At 38.5% G+C, this 21,351-nt stretch overlaps 1 protein-coding gene across 2 annotated transcripts in view; it reads left to right on the plus strand.

Annotated features, from left to right (window-relative positions):
* The window catches only part of ARHGEF4 (Rho guanine nucleotide exchange factor 4), a 151,645-nt gene that overhangs the window by 44,622 nt on the left and 85,672 nt on the right, over positions 1 to 21,351 (plus strand). For both annotated transcript variants that reach the window (XM_058548708.1, XM_058548709.1), the window contains one exon: positions 14,861 to 14,987. In XM_058548708.1, the coding sequence (XP_058404691.1) occupies positions 14,861 to 14,987 (127 nt within the window). The remainder of the gene's footprint in view (positions 1 to 14,860; positions 14,988 to 21,351) is intronic.

Here is a 21,351-nt window from a genome sequence, read left to right on the forward strand (position 1 = left end):
TACTGAGTTGAATATAACTTTTTTTTTTTTTGGTGAGGAAGATTGGCCCCGAGCTAACATCTGTTGCCAATCTTCTTTTTTGCTGAGAAAGATTGTCCCTGAGCTAACATCTGTGCCCATCTTCCTCCATTTTGTATGTGGGACGCCACCTCAGCATGGCTTGATGAGCAGTGTGTAGGTCCATGCCCAGGATCCAATCCCACAAACCCTGGGCTGCCAAAGCAGAGCACATGAACTTTACCACTATGCCACTAGGCTGGCCCCCCTACTTTTAAATCGAGGTGAAATTCACATAACATAAAATTAACCATGTTAAAGTGTACAATTCAGTGGCATTTAGTAGATTCACAAAGTTTTGCAAGCATCACCTCTGTCTAGTTCCAAGACATTTTCATCATCTCAAAAGGAAACTCCATACCCATTAAGCAGTCATTTCCCATTTCCTCTCCCCAGACCCTGGCAAGCACTAATCTGCTTTCTGTCCCTATGGATTTACCTATTCTGGATATCTCATGTAAATGGAATCATACAATACGTGACCTTTTGTGTCTGGCTTCTTTCACTTAGCATAATGTTTTTGAGTTTCATCTATATTACAGCATATATCAGTATTTCATTCCTTTCTATGACTGAATAATATTCCATTGTATGGATATATTTGTTTGATTTTGTATATCCATTTGCCCATTAATAGAAATTTGGGTTCTCTTTACCTTTTGGCTATTGTAAATAGTTCTGACAGGAACATTTGTGTACAAGCTTCTGTTTGAATACATGTTTTCTATTCTTTTGGGTATATACCTAGGAGTGGAATTGCTGGGACATACGGTAATTCTATGATTAACTTTTTGAGGAACTGCCAAACTGTTTTCCCCACTGGCCACATCATTTAACATTCCCACTAGCAATCTATGAGGATTGCAAGTTCTGCACACCTTTGCCAACACTTATTGTTTTGCTTAAATTACACCACCCTGGTGGGTCTGAATGGTACCTCATCATTGTTTGATTTACATATTCCTAATGACTAATGTTGAGCATATTTTCATATGCTTTTTGGGCATTTGTATATCTTCTTTGGAGAAATGTCTATTCAAGTCCTTTGCCCATTTTTTAATTGGGTTTTCTTTTTGTTCTTGAGTTGTAAGAGTTCTTTATACATGCAGATACTAGACCCTTATCAAATAAGTTATTTGCAAATATTTTCTCCCATCTCTGGGTTGCCTTTTGCTTTCTTGATTGTGTCTACTGATGCACAAAAGTACTTAATTTTGACAGAATCCAATTTATCTATTTTTTCTTTTGTTGCTTGTGATTTTATTGTCGTGTCTCAGTATCCATTGCCAAATGCAAGGTAATGAAGATTTACTTCTATGCTTTCTTCTAAGAGCTTTTATACCTTTTGCTCTTACATTTAGGTTTTTGGTTCATTTTGAATTAATTTTGTGTTTTGTGCGAGGTAGAGGTTTAACTTCAGTCTTTTCTATGTAGATATCTCATCATTTTAGCACCATTTGTTGAAGAGACTATTCTTTCCCTCATTCAATGGTCTTGGCATCCTTGTGAAAAATCAAATGACCTTAGACGTGTAGGTTTATTTCTGGACTCTCAATTCTATTCCATTGGTCTATATATCTATCCTTATGCCAGTGCCATACTGTTTTAATTACTGTAGCTTTGTATTAAGTTTTGAAGTTGGGATTTATGAGTCCTCTTTGTTATTTTTCAAGACATTTTCTGGGAAAAAAAAAAAAGGGCCCTTGGGATTTTCTTAGGATTACATTGAATCTGTAGATCACTTTGGAGAGTATTGCCTTCTTAACAATATTAACTCTTTGAATCCATGAACATAGTGTGTTGTTCCATTTCTCAGGTGTTCTTTAACTGCTTTGAGCAGTGTTTTGTAGTTTTCACCATACAAGTCTTACCCATCCTTGGTTAAAATGTTTCCTAAGTATTTTATGCTTTTTGATGATATTGTAAATGGAATTGTTTTCTTAATTTCATTTTTGGATTGTTCACTGCTAGTGTATAGAAATACAATGGATATTTGTATACTGGTCTTGTACCCTGCAACTTTGCTGAATTTATTAGCTCTAAGAGTATTTTTGTCTATTTAGAAATTTCCCTATATAAGATACAGATCCTATACATTTTTAAAATTTATACCTTTGTATTTAATTTTCTTAGAAATTATTAGAAATGGTATTGTATTTTTAATTTCATTTTCCACAAGTTGATTCTTAGTATATTGAAATATTATTGATTTTTATGTGTTGATCCTGTGACCTTGCTGAATTCACTGACTAGTTCCAGGAATATTTTTTAAAGACTCCTTGGGATTTTCTATATAGACAGCTATATCATCTGCAGGTGGGGTGAGTTTTATTTCTTCCTTTCTAACTCGTATGCCTTTTTTTCCTCCTTGTCTTATTGCAGTTGCTATGAATCCCAGTAGTGTGTTGAATAAGAGTGGAAAAAGTGGATATCCTTGCCGTATTCCCTGTCTTAATGAGAGAGGATTCAATCTTTCATGACTAAGTATGATATTAGCTATAGTGTTTTTATAGAATCTCTATCAAATTGAGGAATTTCCCCTCTATTCCTAGTTTGCTGAGTTTTTTTTTTTTTAAATCATGAATGTGTGTTGGATTTTTTTCAGAAACTTTTTCTGTGTCAATTGATGTGATTATTTTATGTTCTCTTCTTTAGCCTCTTGATATGGTAGATTATATTAACTGATTTTTGTATGTTGAATCAGCCTTGTATACCTGGAATAAATCTCACTTGGTGATGGAGTTTACGTGGAATGTCTAATTTTATACACTCCTGGATTAATTTGCTAATATTTTGTTGAGATCTTTTGCATCTAAGCTCATGAGAGATATTGAGCTGGGGTTTTCCTGTTTGTACTGCCTGTATAGTTTTGGTATCAGGGCAATATGGACCTCATAAAATGAGTTGGGAAGTATTCTGTCCTCTTCTATATTCTAGAACAGATTGTGTAAAATTGGTTTTCTTTGCTGTGAAGCCTACTTTGATATTAATATAACCACTTTTTTGATTAATGTTTACATGTTGTACCTTTTTTTATCCTTTTACTTTCAACCTGTCGTTGATTTGAAGTGAATTTCTTATAGGCAGCATTGTTAAATCTTTTTATTTTATCCCCTCTGCTTATCACTGTCTTTTAATTGGTGTATTTTGACCATTAATATTTGAAATAATTATCGTGTTAAGACTTAAATCTGCCATTTTATTGTTTGTTTCCTGATTGTTTCTTCTGTTTTCCAATACTCTTTTCTTACTTTTCTGTGTGTTACATGAACATTTTTTAGGATCCCATCATAATTTATTTGTAGTGTTGTTGAATATATTGTTCTGTATGGTTTTCTTAGTGGTTGCTAAAAGTATTAGTATATACATACATAACTTATTACAGTCTACTGTTATCAGTGTTTTACCACTTTCAGTGAACTGTAGTAATCTTACTTCCATTTAGGTTCATTTTTCTTCCCCACTTTTAAAATATTATTGTCTTAAGTGCTTTCGATACATATATTGAGAATCATATCGAATGGTTTTAAAATTTTTGTTTCAATCATCAAAAACGATTTAAGACATTCATGAGAAATAGGATAGTCTATTAAATTTACCTTAATTTTTACCCATTCCAATGTTCTTTCTTTATGAAGGTCCAAGCCTTTTTTTTGCCATCATTTCCTGTTTAGAGAACTTTTCCTTCAATTAAAAACGTCTTTATTTTCCCTTCCTCCTAAAGGAAAAAAGATATAAGCTTGGCAATTGACAGTTCTTTTGTTTCAGCACTTAAGAAGTGTTGAGGGCCAGCCCCATGGCTTAGCAGTTAAGTGCGCGCACTGCGCTGCTGGCGGCCCGGGTTCAGATCCTGGGCGCGCACCTACGCACCACTTGTCTGGCCATGCTGAGGCCGTGTCCCACATACAGCAACTGGAAGGACATGCAGCTATGACATACAACTATCTACTGGGGCTTTGGGGGAAAAAATAAATAAAATTAAAAAAAAAAAAAAAAAAGAAGTGTTGAGCCACTTCCTCCTGGCCTGTGTGGTTTCAGATGACAAATCCATTGTCATTAGAATTGATATTACCATATAAGTAATGTAACTTTGCTGATTGCTTTCAAGATTTTTTTTCAGAGACTTAATTATGATGTTTCTGAGAAAGCACTTCTTTGGGTTTACCCTACTTGTGGTCCACTCAGTGTCTTAGTCAGCATGGGCTGCTATAACAAATTATAGACTGAGGGGCTTAAACAACAAACATTTATTTCCCAGAGTTCTAGAGCCTGAAGTCCAAAATCAAGGTGCTGGCGTCTGGTGAGATTTGGTGTCTGGTGAGAGCCCTCTTCCTGGTTTCCAGACAGCCGCCGTCTTGTTATGTCCTCACATGGCAAAAGAGAGATCATCTCTCTCATGTCTCTTCTTAAAAGACACTCATCCCATTTATGAGGGCTTCACCCTCATGACCTAATTACCTCCGCCAAATACTACCACACAGGGGATTAGGGTTTCAACATGAATTGAGGGGGGACACAAACATTCAGTCTACAGCACTAAGCTTTTTGAATTTGTAGTTTTATGTCTTTCACCAAATGTGGGAAGTGTTCAGCCATTATTTCTTTAAATATTGTTTAAGTCCCTTTCTCTCTCCCCTCTCCTTCTAGGACTCTGCTCTTATGTTATTATCCCACAGGTCTCTGGGACTCTGTTCATTTTATTTCAGTCTATTTTTCTCTCTGTTGTTCAGAATGGGCAAATTATATTGATCTGTCCTCGGATTCAATAATTTTATCCTATGTCATCTCCACTCTATTACTGAGCCTATTCAGTAGCTTTTTTGTATCAGTTATTTAATTTACTTTGCATTTCTGTGAGTTCCATTTGGTTCTTTGTACAAATTCTTTTTCTATTTTTCATTTGTTCCAAGAAAACATGTAATTGGTTGTTCAAGTATTTTTATAATGATTGCTTTACCTTGTCAGATAATCCAGCATCTGATTCATCCCAGTGTTGGCATGTTGATTGTCTTTTCTCATTCATGTTGTTATTTTCCTGTTTCTTGGTATAATGAGTAATTTTCTATTATATCCTGGATATTATGTTATGAGACTCTGAATCCGATCTTATCTTCTTCTCTTTTTTTTGGCAGTCAGTCCCCCTGAGAAAAGTTGGACACTAACTTGCTGCTTCATTGCAGTTGGGTGAAGTGGAAGTTCAGCTCCCCTCTCAGCCTTGCTGATAACTCCCTGGTGAAAGTGGGGCACCAACCCTACCACCTCATCACTTTCAACATGTAAGATCTACTCCCTGCTGGGCCCTGCTGACACTAGGAGAGGGGGTACAAAGTGGAGTGCTAATTAGTCCTGCCTCTCATCACTTTGTTCTGCCTCACTGCTGCCCAGCAGGTGTGGAAGTTCATCTCTCCTATCTTTCTGACACTAGGGTAGGTGATATTGGAGTGGTGACTAGTCCTGATTTGCATGACATCATTCAGTCTCGTGAATGCCAGCTGTGGTAGAGTATCACCCTGGCTGTACCCCACTAACACTGGAGTGAAGGTGGTGAAACCTAGTGGTGACTCATCCCACCTCCCATTGCCTCGTTAAGTCTGGTTCCTGCTGGGTGGGGGTGGAAGCTCAGCTCTCCCCTGGATTCACTGACACTACCCTGGCAGGTGAATTGGATCACCACTGCTTGCTTCTCCCAGGCAAGGAGTGGAAGATCAGCTCCCTGCCTGGCCTGATAATACCACCTAATGGGGAAATTGGTGTGCCACCTGCTTCTGCCTGGCAAGGAATGGAAACTCCCCCCTCACTTCCATAAACACCACTGAGTGGGAGAATTGGAGCACTACCTGCTTCTGCTAGGTGGAGGATGGGAGATCAGCTCCCTGTTCAGCCCCACCAAACTTCCTGAGAGGGAAATTGGAGCATGCTACCTGTTTCTGCCAGGCAGGAAGGTGGAGTGAAATGTTAATTCTCTACTTGGCCCCACTTTCATTTCATGCTTTCTCTCCCTTTTGGTCCAAGAGGGCAGTGATTTTGCTGATATAAAATTCTCAAGAAACTTGTGGGTCTCCCATGTATGTCATGGGGATTCACTCCATTAAACGAGAGACTTTTCCACAGATCTTTCCTAAATAATCCTGTCTCTATTTTTGGCTTCTTCTAAGATGGCTAAGGGGATCTGTGAGTTACATGCTTAGTGTCTTCAAAGATCCTTTTTTATGACAGAATACTCTGACTTTTGATCTTTCTGAGGTATTAGCAAATGGTTGTCTAGCCACACTCTCAGCTTTTTCTCTAGACTTAGTTTTCTGAAAGTGAAATTCTTAATTTTAATATCTTTTGCCATTTGGACAAGCTGAGAATTTCCCAAATCATCATGTCCCAGTTCCTTGTTATTTAACAGTTCTTCCCTCAATTTCTCTCTTTCTTCCTGCATTTTACTACAAGCAGCAAGAAGAAACCAGGCAGTGCCTTCAACACTTTGCTTGGAAATCTCCTCAGCTAAATACCAAGTTCATCATATACCAGTTCTGCTTTCCACATAACTGCAGGGCAAAATTCTGCTAAGCTCCCTACACTAAATGACAAGGACTCTCTTTCCTCTATTTTCCAAAAAAAAAGTTCCTCATTTCCTTCTCAGCCCTCACTAGAAGCACCTTTAATGTCCATATTTCTACTAGCAGTCTGTTTGCGACAATTTAGTTGTTCTCTAGGGCAATTTGTGTTTTCCCTACCATGCTCCTCACTTCCTTCTGAGCCCTCACTGGCAGGCATCACTTTAACATCCATAATCCTACTAACAGTCTGCTCAAGGCAGTCTAGGTTTTTTCTATCATGCTTTTCTAAATTCTTCCAGCCTCTAACCGTTGCCCAATTCCAAAGTCACTTCCACATTGTTAGGTGTTTGTTACAGTCACACTCCACTTCCAGGTACCAAAATCTCTATTAGTTTCCTATTTCTGCTATAACAAGTTACCACAAATCTACTGGCCTATACCAACACAAATATATTACCTTACATTTCTGTAGATTAGAAGACTGGCATGGCTCTCACTGAGTTAAAATCATGGTATCAGTAAGGCTGTGTTCCCTTCTTGAGGCACTAGAGGAGAATCCATTTCTTGCCTTTTCCAGCCTCTAGAGGCTGCTCACATTCTTTGACTCCTGACCCCTCCTGCATCTTGAAAGTCAGCAATGTGGCATCTCTCTGACCATTCTTCTGTAGTTATATCTCCATCTAACCTTGACCTCAGCTGGGAAAGGTTCTTTTAACAACTCATGATTAGGTTGGGCCCACCTGGGTAATCTCCCTATCTCAAGATCCTTAACCTTAATCACATCTGCAAGGTCACTTTGCCACGTAAGATAACAGGCAGGGATTAGGTTGTGTATACAAGGAGCATTATTCTGCCTATCACAGCCACCCTTTTCCTAGTGTTTTAGCTGGGGAAAACAAGCTTTTCTTGGAGATTTTTTATTTGTGTTTGTTGTCGGTTCTGAGTTGGAGCCTTCTGCAGTGCCTTGTCTGGGATATATGAGGCAATAAGGAAATCCAGGTCACTCAGCACCCTATTGTTTCTCGAGTCCTGAGGTCTCTAGGAAGCCCACCTTTCAGAGTCTTCCTATGCTTGTTTGTTATGTTATAGCTGGAGTTTTTAGTTGAAAGAGGAAGGACCTTGTAAGAATGGGGATGATCCATCCTAGCAGAATTGGAAGTCTCCAAAAGTTCAGTTTTTAAGAACTAAGATTTTTTGGGGGGAGGCAGGGAGTCTCCAAGACCATGCACACATTCAGTGATTTGCTAGGAAGACTCAAGAGACTCAGCATAAAATCATACTTATGGATAAGGCTTTATTACAGTGAAAGGATGGATGGCAGGATCAGCATGGGAAAAGACAAAGGTGAAGTCTGAATAAGTAATCCATGCAGTCTTCTTTATGCTTCCTCCCTTCTGTGAGGGAGAACACTGAACATGCTTCTTTCTCCAGCAGAAAAAAAAAAATGCAGTAACATATACCCAATGCTTCTGTCCAGGGAAGCCCATTAGTCACTGAGAGCTCAAGGTTTTTATTGGCAGGCTAATCATGTAGGCACTCCCTGCTTAAGCATGTACCAAAATAGAAGGAAAGCAGGTGTGTGGCATAAAGCACATTATACAATTGAGAACTGTAAGTTCTCATTTTAATTAGCTGATATGTAAAAATTGTACAGACAGTCTAGGCACAGTGAACCATCCTTATCAGTTACGGAACAGTTTGAGTGCCAAGTTTCCAGAAGCCAGCCAAGAGCCAGTCTTACACACAGGCCCTTCTAAAGATAACAGCCTCAGATCTGCTATGTTAGCTCTTTTCTGCATACAATTAACAAACTTACTTGAGATATTATCAAACAATACATCCAGACAACAACATAAATGGAGTAGCCAAATAGTTGAGGGCCTCGCCAAATCCCACATCAGGGAAATACAAACCTATAGCTGGGACTAGAATGAAGAATGGGGTGAGATTCAGAAATGGGGATCGCGCACAATTATTAGGTCATTTTTCACAAAGTACTTTTTGCCTTCTGACTATAACTCTCAAGGAGGGGTGTGAGAGGACAGGGGACAATTATAAATCAATAAAGGTCAGAGATATAAGCTGAACATACTACTTGTAAATTAAAAGTATTGTTTTATATTTTGAAGTGACTGTTTTGATGCACCTGCCATTGCAAAATGGCCATGTCAAAAGAGTCTGTCACAAAGGTTGCAATAAGTCATCCCATGAATATATCCAGTTTTGTTATCATAACAACCCTGTGAGTCAGTTATACCTTATATTACAGATGAGGAAGCTGAGATTCAGAGACATTAAGAAATTTGCAAAATTTTAAGGCAACACATTGGTGGAGACTGGATTTGAATCTGTGTCTCCAAAGCCCAGTTCTACTTGCACTGTTTTATGTAGGTTATGGACTGATGGGATGAAACTACACATTTTTTACTGTTAATATTATTCTCATTTTTCTAGTGAGAAAATCAAGGCATAAAGAAGATAATTAATTTGCCAAGGCCACATAACTAGTAGGTAGCAGCAGTAGGATTCAAGCCTAGGAAGCCTGGCCCCCCAGGGTCCATGTTTTAACCACCACATGATACATTCTAGGAGAAGGTTGGAGACATGTTTAAAAGAAAATCTATGGGATTTGGTTATTATTGGATGTGGGAGGTGATAGAAAGAGAAGAGTCTAATGTTTCCTTGGATTTCAGCTAACAACTGGGTAAATGAATGATGATGATAACATTCCCTGAGATGGGGAGCACAGGAGGACATGAAGTGTGGAGAAAGGGGTAAAACGATCAATTCAGTCTTGCACTTGTTGAGTCAGAGGTGGCTGTCGTTCATCCAAATGGATATATCCAAAAATTAGTGTTGGAATTATGAGGTCAGGGCTAAAAATGGAGATTAAAGAAGCCTGGAAAGTCCATATTCTAGCAGAAGAGGAGGAAGCTGAACCCAGAACATGAAGAAGAGTCACTAAAAAGGAAGGAAAACCAGAAGAGAAGGCCAAGGAGTAGAGCAGAAATGGTGGCCTGTTCAGCAATGTCAAATGCAGCAGAAAGCACTGAAAGTGACTCACTGGACTTCACAACATGAACTTGATTACTGAGCTTTGTGAAAGCAGTGTGGGTCCAGAGGCGTGGACAGAACGAGTACAGCTGAGTGGGGAAGAAGTGAGGAAAGTGGAGGAAGTGAAGCAATAGAAACGGAAGCATAATTTACTCTTTCTAAAAGGCTGGCACAGAAAATAAAGAGATTTGGAGCAAGTTAGGTTACTTAACCTCTCTAAGCTCAGTTTCCTCATCTGTAAAATGGAGATGTTAATAACTTTCTACCTTCTTGGGTTGTTGTGGGAATTAAATGAGAAACGATGAACAAACTGTACAGTACATACGAGACACACAGAAAGGGCTAAATGAAACCTAGGTCCTTTCCCTTCCTCTATATCAGCCCCTCCCTGAAAAATGAGCTTGACTAAAGCCTATGGGAGGGATAAAATATGAAGACAGTCACTTTCCTCAAGGAGCTTACAGTCTAGCTAGAGGGACAACACAATAATAAAATGTATATTGTAATTCAATATACATAAAACTGTACAGTAACTATACTGCAACACAGGTGCTGTAGTGATACCAACAAAACACTGTTAATAAGAGAAGAGGTGTGGGTAATTCTGTGTAGAGGGAGCATGGGGAAGACTTTGCAGAGAAGGAGATACTTCCCTGAAGAATGGATAAAATTTCACCAGGGAAGGGCATTTCAAGTAGAGGGACTAGCAAGATCAAGGGCATGGTAGTATGGAATTCATGGAGTATCAAGGGAGTAGTGAGTAGTGAGTAGTGAGTGGTAGGTGCTTGGTGGTAGAGAGGCAGATAACAAGTCATTGCAGTTGTCAGAAAACAATATGTGAGAATTCGGCCCAATGTCAATAAATCTTGACTTTATCCTATAACAATGGGCAGCCTTTTAGGGCTTAAAGCCTTTAACAGGGGAGTGACAAGACAAATATGGTATGGAGCAAGGAGAGAAGATTTAGTGATCTATGTGAGAGATGACAATAAAAAGTTTTATGAAAATGATATAGTCACTAGCTTACATGGCTATTTTTTAAAAATCAGATGTTATTTTGGACTGCATGAATGCATGTATATACAGGGTCCAGTTCCCCCTAAACCAAGATTAAAGTCGATTTCTAGAGAATTCCAAATCTCAGATTCTATGATTGTAAAAAGTTTCAGGGCATAAGAGAGAATTCTGATAATTTAATAGGAAATGGAGATTATATACTGGTTGAGTCAAATAATGGTCTGGTAGTTTCTTCTAAACATAAAAAGAAATATTACAAGTATGATTACCAAAAGAGCATGACAAAGAATAATACAGTGTAGCTTGAAAGAGTCAGAACACCAGGAATAATAGAGCATATGTTGAAGGAATCAGAACACTAGATCACTGTTCTCAGAACAATCCACTACCATAGATTACTTCCAAGTGTGCTGCTTAATTTCTAAGTAGGTGGAGACTTCCCAATTACCTTTCTATTTCTGATTTCTAATTTAATTCCATTATGGTCAGAGAAGCATACTTTGTATGATTTCAATCTTTTTAAATTTAAGTTGTTGTTGTTGTTATCATCACCAAGGATACGGTCTCTCTTGGTGAATATTCCATGCGCACTTGAAAACAATGTGTATTCTGCTATTGTTGGGTGGACTATTCTACAAATGTCAGTTAATTCCAGTTGGTTGATGGTGTTGTTCACTTCCTCTATTCCCTTGCTATGTTTCTGTTCATTTGTTCGATTGATTACTGAGATAGAAGTGTTGAAGTATCCAAACATAATTGTGGATTTTCCATTTCTCCTTTAAATTGTATCAGTTTTTGCTTCATATATTTTGAAGGTCTGTGGTTAGGTGCATACACATTTAGGACTGTTATGTCTTCTTGGTGAATTCAGCCTGTTGTTAGGTAATATACCTCTGTATCCCTGGTAATTTTCCTTACTCTGAAGTCTGTTTTGTCTGATATTAATATAACCACTCAAATTTCCTTTAGATTAGTGTCTGTGTGGCATATGTTTTTCCATCCTTTTACTTTTTATCTACCTTTATCATTATTTTGAAAGTGGGTTTCTTGTGATAGCATATTATAAGGGGTGTTTTTTTTTCATTAATCCATTTTGAAAATCTTTTAATTATGTGTTCTGAGTATTTACATTTAATGTAATTATGGATGTGTTTGGATTTAGATCTACCATGTTCTCTGTTTCTTCTTCTGATTTTCATTGCTCTGTTTCCTTTTACTGTCTTCTTTTGGATTACTTAGATATTTTTTAGTTTTCAATTTAACTTATCCATTGAGTTTTTTAAACTATTTTTCTTTGTGTATTTTTTTAATACTCACTCTAGGGATTAGCATATATCCTTAACTTTTCACACTCTACTTAGAATTAATGTTTACCACTTCGAGTGGAATGTAGAAATCTTCCACCATATCAGTCCCGTTAATCTCCCCCTTTATGCTGTAGTTGTCACATATCATCTACGTATATTGAACACCTCTCAGACAGTATTATAATTTTTGCTTTTCAGGGTCATACTTGAAAGAACTTAGGGAGAATAACAGTCTGTTGTATTTACCATTTCTGTTGCTCTTCCTTCAATTCCTGAAGTGTGAAGTTTCCCTCTGGTATCGTTGCCCTTTTCTAGGAAGATCTTCCTTTAAAGTTTCTTTAGAGCAGGTTTGCTGGCTATGAATTCTCTTAGCTTTATTCATGCAAAGATATATTTATTTCACCTTCTTTCCTAAAGTATTTTTTGCTGGATATAGAATTCTGGGTTGCCAGTTGGTTCAGCATTTTAAAAATATTGTTCCACTTTTTTCTGGCGTTGATAAAAAATCTGTACTCATTTAAATGATTGTTCCCTTTAATATGATCTGGATAGTGTATGGATGCTTTCAAGATTTTTTCATTGTCTCTAGTTTTCAGTAGTTTAATTATGATGTTTTGGGCCTTGATTTCCTTGGGTTTCCCTGTTTGAAGTTTGCTGAGTTTCTTGTTCTGTAACTTAAGGTTTTTTACCATATTTGGGATCTTTTCAGAAATTATTTCTTGATATTGTTCTGCACCACAGTTTCTCTTCACCTTCTGCTACTCTGATGTCAGAATGTTAGGCCTTTGTTGTTGTCCCACAGGTCCCTGAGGCTCTGTTTATTTTTTCCAATCTTTTTTTCTCTCTGTTCTTCAGATTGGGTAATTTCTATTGAGCTATTTAGAAGTTTACTGATTCTTTCCTCTATCATCTCATCTTGTGATTGAACTGTGCCCAAGAATTTATTATTTGTGATTACATTTTTCAGTTCTAGTATTTCCATTTCATTCTTTTTTGCATCTATTTCCCTGCTGTCATTTTCCATTCATTTCAAGAGTGTTCACCCTTACTTCTTAGATCATGGTTATATAAGCTGCTTTAAAGTATTTGATAATTCCAACAACTGTGTCATCTTGGTATTGAGATATGTTGTCTTTTCCCTTACAAGTTATTGAGATTTTCATAGTTATTGGTATATCAAGTAGTTTTTGGATTGCATCTTAGACATTTTGAATATTATGAGACTCTGGGCCTTGTTTAGTTCCTATGGAGATTATTCTAATAAGTTTTTAAGACTATTAAGTTGTTCAGGAAACAGATCTAGTTTAGGCTACAAGTTCTGATTGGCCTTCAGAGACTATGTCTCTTATGTCAGTTCAGTTTTCAAGGTGTTTTCAGTGTTATTTGGATAATGTGGATCACCCAGTAGACAGTCTGGGACCTATAAAATGTTCTACCTCATAGTTCTATTCTCCAAGACTTTAGTATTCTGTTTAGGCTCAAATCCACCCATGGATAGTTTGGGCACAAGTCCAGGAGTTCATAGACAATTTTATGGGATCATTTTCTTTAGCTCCCTCCTCTCTGCATGTTTCCAGACACTTCCTGGTTTCCAGGAGCTCCCTCTTCCTGATCTTTTTGCTAGAAAGCTGAGGTTTCATTTTCCCACTCTCCCATACACTTCCTGCAACTGCTTCTGCCTCTGGAGCCAAGTGGCAGGAGGCAGAGAGAGGAAAAAAAAAACAGAGATTTTCCCCCCATGCTCTTGGTACCACAGTTCCTCTGGTCATAGAGGATTCCCCTCCCTCAGAGTTTTAGCTGCCTGCCTGGCCATCACTGCCATACTACAATGGGATTTCCTGGGAGTCTTGGGGGGAGGAAACAACATAGAGGATCCTCCCCCATTTGTTCATACCTGTAGGGGCCCCTTTTCCCTCTCTTCAGACCAGAGAGGGGTTCTTTTGGAGTGCTTTTTGTTCACACCCAGTTTCAAGCTGCTGTTGAGTTCAGGCCAGGGGATACCACAGGAACAACAAAACAGGAAACTTACCACAGGATCAGTGTAACTTCAAATTCTGGTTTCCTTCCCCAAATGACCTGTTACCATTTACTTTCAGAGTCTTCAGATAACTGATCTATACATCTGTCCAAGGTTTTTAGTTGCATTCAAATGGAAGAGATGGGTTGGAGTATGCTACTCCATCTTAAGTATATTTATGTTTCCAGAAATCACTAGAAGAATTTTCTAAGCACTATTACTTAATAGTATGAAGGATACAAAAGAAAAGGAAAGGGAACAAACATTTATTTGAATGCATACCACAACTTTTAGGTTAATACAATGACCTTATAAAATAGACAAAACTGGGAGGGGCCAAGTTTATCTCTGGACAGTGGGATGATAAAGAAAGGGATAATATCCCTTGCCTTCCCAAGATCCATACAACACTGGTCCTTACTGTCTAAAGGGTAAGGTCTGTCTCATCACTATGACCCTATGAGTCAGGGACTTGATGAGTTGCATTTTAAGTACTCCTAAAAGAATATGCCTTAGCTCAAACTATAACAGTTTTGCTTTTGGAGAAATGTCAGGCTGTGTGGCTGACCAGCTGGGAGAGATCCAGTGGTTTGGAGACCTCAGCAGGCCTCATTTCACACTGTGAATGACAACCTATTCTGCCGTGGTTGCCACATATGGCCACACAGGTTACAGACTACTGGCTCCAGGAGAAGCTTTGTTTTTCCTCATGGATTTCACGGTGAAGGACACCTCCTAGAGCTGTGTGCATTGTGGCTGTGTGCTCTGCTCACAGCAAAGGTCCTGGACAATTAAAAATTAGGATGTTGCATGTCATCTCATTTCTTCATTTACTCTCTGCCTCTTTCCTCCTCTCCCAGTGTTGGAGGAAGATGACTGTTACCTCTTCAGAGTCTTTGAATTTCCCTAGAAGAAGCCATCCCTTCTCCCACAGTGCTCCGACTGGACTGAACCACCTGTGCTGGCCAGAGTACCTACCTGACACTGGTGAGTGATATGCCTCTCTCTTTTGTTTTATACGCTGGTGTCCTGGAAAGAAGGACAAGATGTAAGAGTGTTGTAGACTGCTGTATTTACTTGGTGGCAGAAGTAGATTTGAAGGTGAGAGAAATAAACCATTGTCTCTTATCCCTTCAATTAGCACCCAGAGAAAGGGAATTCTTGGCTGGGGGAAGATTCCATTATTGAATCCCCAAACCTGGCTCCATTCATTTATTTTGAGCAGAACTAGTGACCTTCTCTTGGGCCTTGTAATAGGATATAACTTGCAGAAGAAATAACCACATAGAGTTGTCTCTCATCTAGTGATGCAACTTAAGTGTTTTCCCTTCTGAGGGACCAGCCTCTTCCTTGAGTTTTATGGCAGCCTCTCTGAGTCCCTTTCCCAAAACTATGGCAAACAGCATCACATCACATATTTGTCCATAAAAAGGCTAGCTTTTGTACCAGAAGGAAACTGGGCCCCAATGATAGCCAGGATGAGGCCTCCCCATGCACAGCCACTGCCTTTCCTAGACCTAATCCAGGAGGGGCTGGACATGCTGAAAATGCTCAACGGCTCCTGGTGGAAGGACAGATGTTGGGTCCCAGGTCTTGAGCAGGTGCAGATTATGTTAGATGGCAACCTTACAGTCTAAAACGATCCAGCTGGCTGGAAGGAGAGGCCAAATCTGGTGCTTAAGAAGGATAAAGAAGGGTAAAGCCCTAGACAGGGTTGAAACAACAAAATAGCTACACCTGTCAAATATGTACTTTCTCTAGACTTGGGGAGTGGAAATGGGACTGGTATTCAAGGCTGCCCATAGTTTGGTCCTGTTGGAGCTAAAGACCTGTGAAAAGCCAGTGAGGCTAGCAAAAGATGACATGGAGAGTAGTGGTTGGGCTCGGAGCATTGAAGTGTGGCAGATGCCATGCTAAAGAGTCAGCTGTGAGGCAGCCCTGGGTCTTGAGCTCTGAATCTGACTCAATGCCTACTGGGTGCCGGTCCTGGGGGAGCTGGCCGCTCAGATTAGCTGCTGGACATGACTGTTTTCCATTAGCCAAATGTATGTGCTTATACCGCATCGTGCAGTGGACTTTTCTTCTTTTCCAGATATGGTTGTGATCTTAAATTCACAGTAAGCAAAATCATGAAAAGGTGTTTGACAACTACTGAAAGAATCTTTTCAAGGGAAACAATATTTCTAACATAAGCTCTTCATTAAGTCATGGAATTATTTAGAGGCTTGTGGGAGGGGCAGTAAACAGTAAGAGTAGCACTCTTCCAGCAGTAATTCTCAAGGCTGATTGTGGCCCTTGAAGTTAGAACCTTCTTACAAATTTAAAGCTTAATAATCATATATTCCTATTATTTCATAGCCTCATTTGAATTAATTGGCAGGTGAATTTACTGCAGAATAATAAATAAAAAAACTTCAGTGACACATGTGCCCCAGCATGACTACACACCAAGAATACTGCCCTGGAAGTCAGGGGTCAGGCTCCAGCTGCACTTCACACAGGGTGGGAACTGGGCACCTCCCTCCATTTCTCTGCAGCTCAGATTCCTTTTTATTCAAAAAAGGAGTGATAATTCCTGCCTTCCCATTTCATCATGTTAACATGAGGGTCAAGTTAATGTGAGCTTGGGTCTCCATATTTAGCTTAGAACTTTCTTTTCTTTCTTTATTTATTGCTTCTACTCCAACTGTTCCAAACTTCTGGGATTTCTACTTTCTACAGATTGTATTTCCAGTTTCTATCCCTGGAACCTCTAATCATTTTCCCTTTTTTTTATCTTTTTCCTCTCAGTTCTGGGAGAATTTCTCAGTTTTATCTTCCTTTTTGTTTTTTTGGTTCTCTCTCACCTGTTGATTGCCTTCACTGGAATGTGTGATTCAGTGATCATGTTTTTAATCTCCAATAAATCTTTCCAAGGTCCTCTTCAAACTTGTTAAAAACAGAAAATTGGGAATTTTCTAAAATTTTCTCTTGTTCATGTTTTATAAATTCATTTCCAAATTCATCTGCTTTTCTTTTGACTAGTGTTTTTCATAGGTGAAATTTCTCTATTTGCTTATCTTTACAGACATCAATCCTTCCCCAGCAATGGCTTGTTATCAAGTAGCATTGGAGACAACATCCTTTCAGAGATTGTTACAGGTTCCTGTCAAAATCCTTCAAACACAGCTTCCTATAGAAGTAGGAAGTGAAAAGTTAAGCTTTCCTGTAATGTGTATCAGGAGGGAGGGAGCTGTAAGCAGTCCCAGCAGGAAGCTTTGCCTCATTCCAGCATTTCTTCTCTATGTTTGGAGGAGTAGCCAAGAATTAGCCTGAAATGGGAGCATGCCACTCTGCCCTGCAAATCAGTGCCCAGGATAAACTCCACCACATCCACTCCTCTCTGAGTGCAGCCAGTAGGGCCAGATACCACTCTGTGAGTTCCCAGCACAGCAGATGCACAGCATCATGTAAAGCCCTCTGCACCTCCAGAGCCCATACCTGTGACTTAGGAAGGGTTTGCAGGGTTTTACCAGGAATTTCCCTACTTGCCTTCTGGTTGTATTGTTATTTCAAAGCTATGGGTCACTTCTTTCTTCAAGCCCATTATATCTTTATTGTAGATTGTGGCTGATTAGTGGCTGATAACCTTCCCCAGTTTCTAATGCTGGTAAAGGAATTTCTCTATTTTTTTAACAGCTTTATTGACATATAGTCACATACCAAAAAATTCACCCCTTTAACATGTACAATTCAGTGTTGTTTTAGTATATTCACAGATATGTGCAACCATTACCACAGATGCTTGATATGATTTCAATCTTCTTAAATTTATAGAGGCTTGCATTGTTTCCCAACATATAGTCTATCTTTGAGAATGTTCCATGTGCACCTGAGAAGAAAGTGTATTCTGTTGATTTTGGATGGAGTGTTCCATATATATCTATTAAGTCCATCTGGTCTAGTTTTTCTTTTAAGTCCGCTATTTCCTTGTTGACTTTCTGTCTGGATGATTTATGATTTCATTTATGATGATTTCTTTCAATAATCTCTTATAGAGGTGTATAGATCTTTCGCTTCGTTGGTTACATTTATTCCTAGATATTTTATTCTTTTTGTTGCAATTATAAATGGGATTGTATTCCTGAGTTCTCTTTCTGCTAGCTCATTATTAGAGTATAGAAACACAACTGATCTTTTTAAGTTGATTTTGTACCCTGCAAATTTGCTATATTTGTTGATTATCTCTAATAGTTTTCTGATGGATTCTTTACGGTTTCTATATATAGAATCATGTCATCTGCAAACAGTGAGAGTTTCACTTCTTCCTTTCCAATTTGGATCCCTTTTGTTTCTTTTTCTTGCCTAATTGCTCTGGCCCAAACCTCCAGTATTATGTTGAATAGAAGTGGTGAGAGTGGGCACCCTTGTCTTGTTCCTGTTCTCAGAGGGATGGCTTTCAGTTTTTCCCCATTGAGTATGTTGTTGGCTGTGGGTTTGTCATATATGGCCTTTATTATGTTGAAGTATTTTCCTTCAGTACCTCATTTTATTCAGTTTTTATCATAAATGGATATTGGATCTTGTCAAATGCTTTCTCTGCATCTATTGAGATGATCATGTGGTTTTTATTCCTCATTCTGTTAATGTGGTGTATCACTTTGATTTACAGATGGTGAACCATCCCTGTGACCCTGGTATAAATCTCACTTTATCATGGTGTATGATCTTTTTAATGTATTGCTGTGTTTTGAGAGGTTTGGTGGATTTGATCAGAGACATAAAGAAACTTTTTAACCCAGATGAATGGATTGAATATATAGGAAGGGTAAAGGCAAAGGCAGCAAACAGATCCAAATAGGTCAAATAATAAGAGGGAAAAACATCAGGTCAATTGAAAAGGGAAACATCAGATTGACCGAAAAGAGAAAATGTCAGATCGGGTACTTACAACATACACGCCCTTATGCCAGGGAGAGTCCCTTGAATTGACACGGCTAGGTGGGAGTTCCGGTCGACAGTGGTCCTGGGTAGCGCATCCCCTCCACAGGCGAGACTCTCGCCCAAGCAGAATTGTGAGTGGCTTTTATGTATGTTTTTACTTAGAGACCATCTCTATGGGAACTTTTGGTATTTTTCCTTCTCACTGTTATCACGTGTGTACGTGCACTGTAACTCCCAGTACTTATCTCAGACCGGCACAGATGGCCAGTCTGTGCCTGTCCTTGACATCCCACGAGATTTATAACCTAAATAATTGCAGCTAGTATTGTGGGAGAAAGGCTGGTTCCCACCACAAGCAGCTGTTCTATATTCTTTTAGTGTGGCAGATTTCCTAGGGTCACCAAGCAGACAAACATGGCGATACTTATGTTAAGTCATGCTATATTCAGTTTTCCAATATTTTACTGAGGATTTTTGCATCTATGTTCATCAGCAATATTGGCCTGTAATTTTCCTTCTTTGTGTTGTCCTTGTCTAGTTTTGGGATCAGGGTGATGTTGGCCTCAAAGAATGAGTTAGGAAGCATTGCATCTTGTTCTATTTTTTGGAATAGTTTGAGAAGGATAGGTATTAAATCTTCTTGGAATGTTTGGTAGAATTCTCCAGAGAAGCCATCTGGTCCTAGACTTTTGTTTTTTAAAAGGTTTTTGATTCTGGTTCAATCTCTTGTGATCAGTCTACACAGATTCTCTAATTCTTCTTGATTCACTTTTGGGAGGCTGCATGAGTCTAAGAATTTATCCATTTCCTACAGGTTATCCAATTTGTTGGCATATAGTTTTTCATAGTATTCTCTTATAATTCTTTGTATTTCTGTGGTATCTGTTGTAATTTCTCCTCTTTCAATTCTAATTTTATTTATTTGAGCCTTCTCTCTTTTTGTTGTAGTGAATCTGCCTAAGGGCTTGTCAATTTTGTTTCTCTTCTCAAAGAGCCTGCTCTTCGTTTCATTGATCCTTTCTACTGTTTTTTTGTGTTTGTTTCAATTTCATTTATTTCTGCTCTAATTTTTATTGTTTCCTTCCTTCTGCTAACTTTGGGCTTTATTTCTTCTTTTTCTAGTCTTATTAGGTGTAGTTTAAGATCACTTATTTGAGATTTTTCTTGTTTGTTGAGGTGGACCTGTATTGCTATGAATTTCCCTCTTAGAACCGCTTTTGCTCCATCCTGTAAGAGTTAGTATGATGTATTTTCATTTTCATTTGTCTCCAGGTATTTTCTGATTTCTCCTTTGATTTCTTCATCCATCCAATGGTTGTTCAGTAACGTGTTGTTTAGTCTCCACATATTTGTGACTTTCACAGCTTTTTTCTTGTAGTTGATTTCTAGTTTCATAGCATTATGTTCAGAAAAGATGCTCGATGTGATTTCAATCTTCTTAAAGTTATTGAGGCTTGCATTGTTTCCCAGCATATGGTCTATCTTTGAGAATGTTCCATGTGCACCTGAGAAGAATGTGTATTCTGTTGATTTTGGATGGAGTGTTCCATATATATCTATTAAGTCCATCTGGTCTAGTTTTTCTTTTAAGTCCGCTATTTCCTTGTTGACTTTCTGTCTGGATGATTTATCCATTGATGTAAATGGGGTATTGAGGTCCCCTATTATTGTGTTGCTGTTAATTTCTCCCTTTAGGTCTGTTAATAGTTGCTTTACGTACTTTGGTGCTCCTATGTTAAGTGCATATATATTCATACGTGTTATGTCCTCTTGGTGGAGTGTCCCTTTTATCATTATATACTGCCCCTCTTTGTCGCTCATTGCCTTTTTTATCTAGAAGTCTACTTTGACTAATATAACTATGGCAATGCCTGTTTTCTTTTGTTTGACATTAGCTTGGAGTATCGTCTTCCATCCCTTCACTCTGAGCCTGTGTTTGTCTTTAGAGCTGAGATGTGTCTCCTGGAGGCAGCATATTGTTGGTTCCTGTTTTTTAATCCATCCAGCCACTCTATGTCTTTTGATTCGAGAATTCAACCCATTTACATTTAGAGTGATTATTGATATATGTGGGCTTAATACTGCCTTTTTATCTCTGGTTTTATGGTTGTTCTATATTTCCCTTATTTCTCTTCCCATGTATTTCTGACTGCCATTTTAGTTTGGTTATTTTTTCTGATGGTTTTCTCTTTATTTATCATTTGTGTCTCTGCTCTGATTTTTTGTTTAGTGGTTACTGTGAAGTTCATATAAAAGATCTCATAGATGAGACAGTCCATTTCCTGATAGCCTTTTATCTCCATTAGCCTAAGCAGGTTCCATCCCTTTCCTCTTCCTCTTCTGAGATATTGTTGTCACAAATTATTCTGTTTTGTGTTGTGAGTTTGTGACTAAATTGAGGTGTTTATAGTTATATTTGATGCTTTCC

This window comes from Diceros bicornis, chromosome 10, assembly GCF_020826845.1.
Source record: "Diceros bicornis minor isolate mBicDic1 chromosome 10, mDicBic1.mat.cur, whole genome shotgun sequence".
Taxonomy (NCBI): domain Eukaryota; kingdom Metazoa; phylum Chordata; class Mammalia; order Perissodactyla; family Rhinocerotidae; genus Diceros; species Diceros bicornis.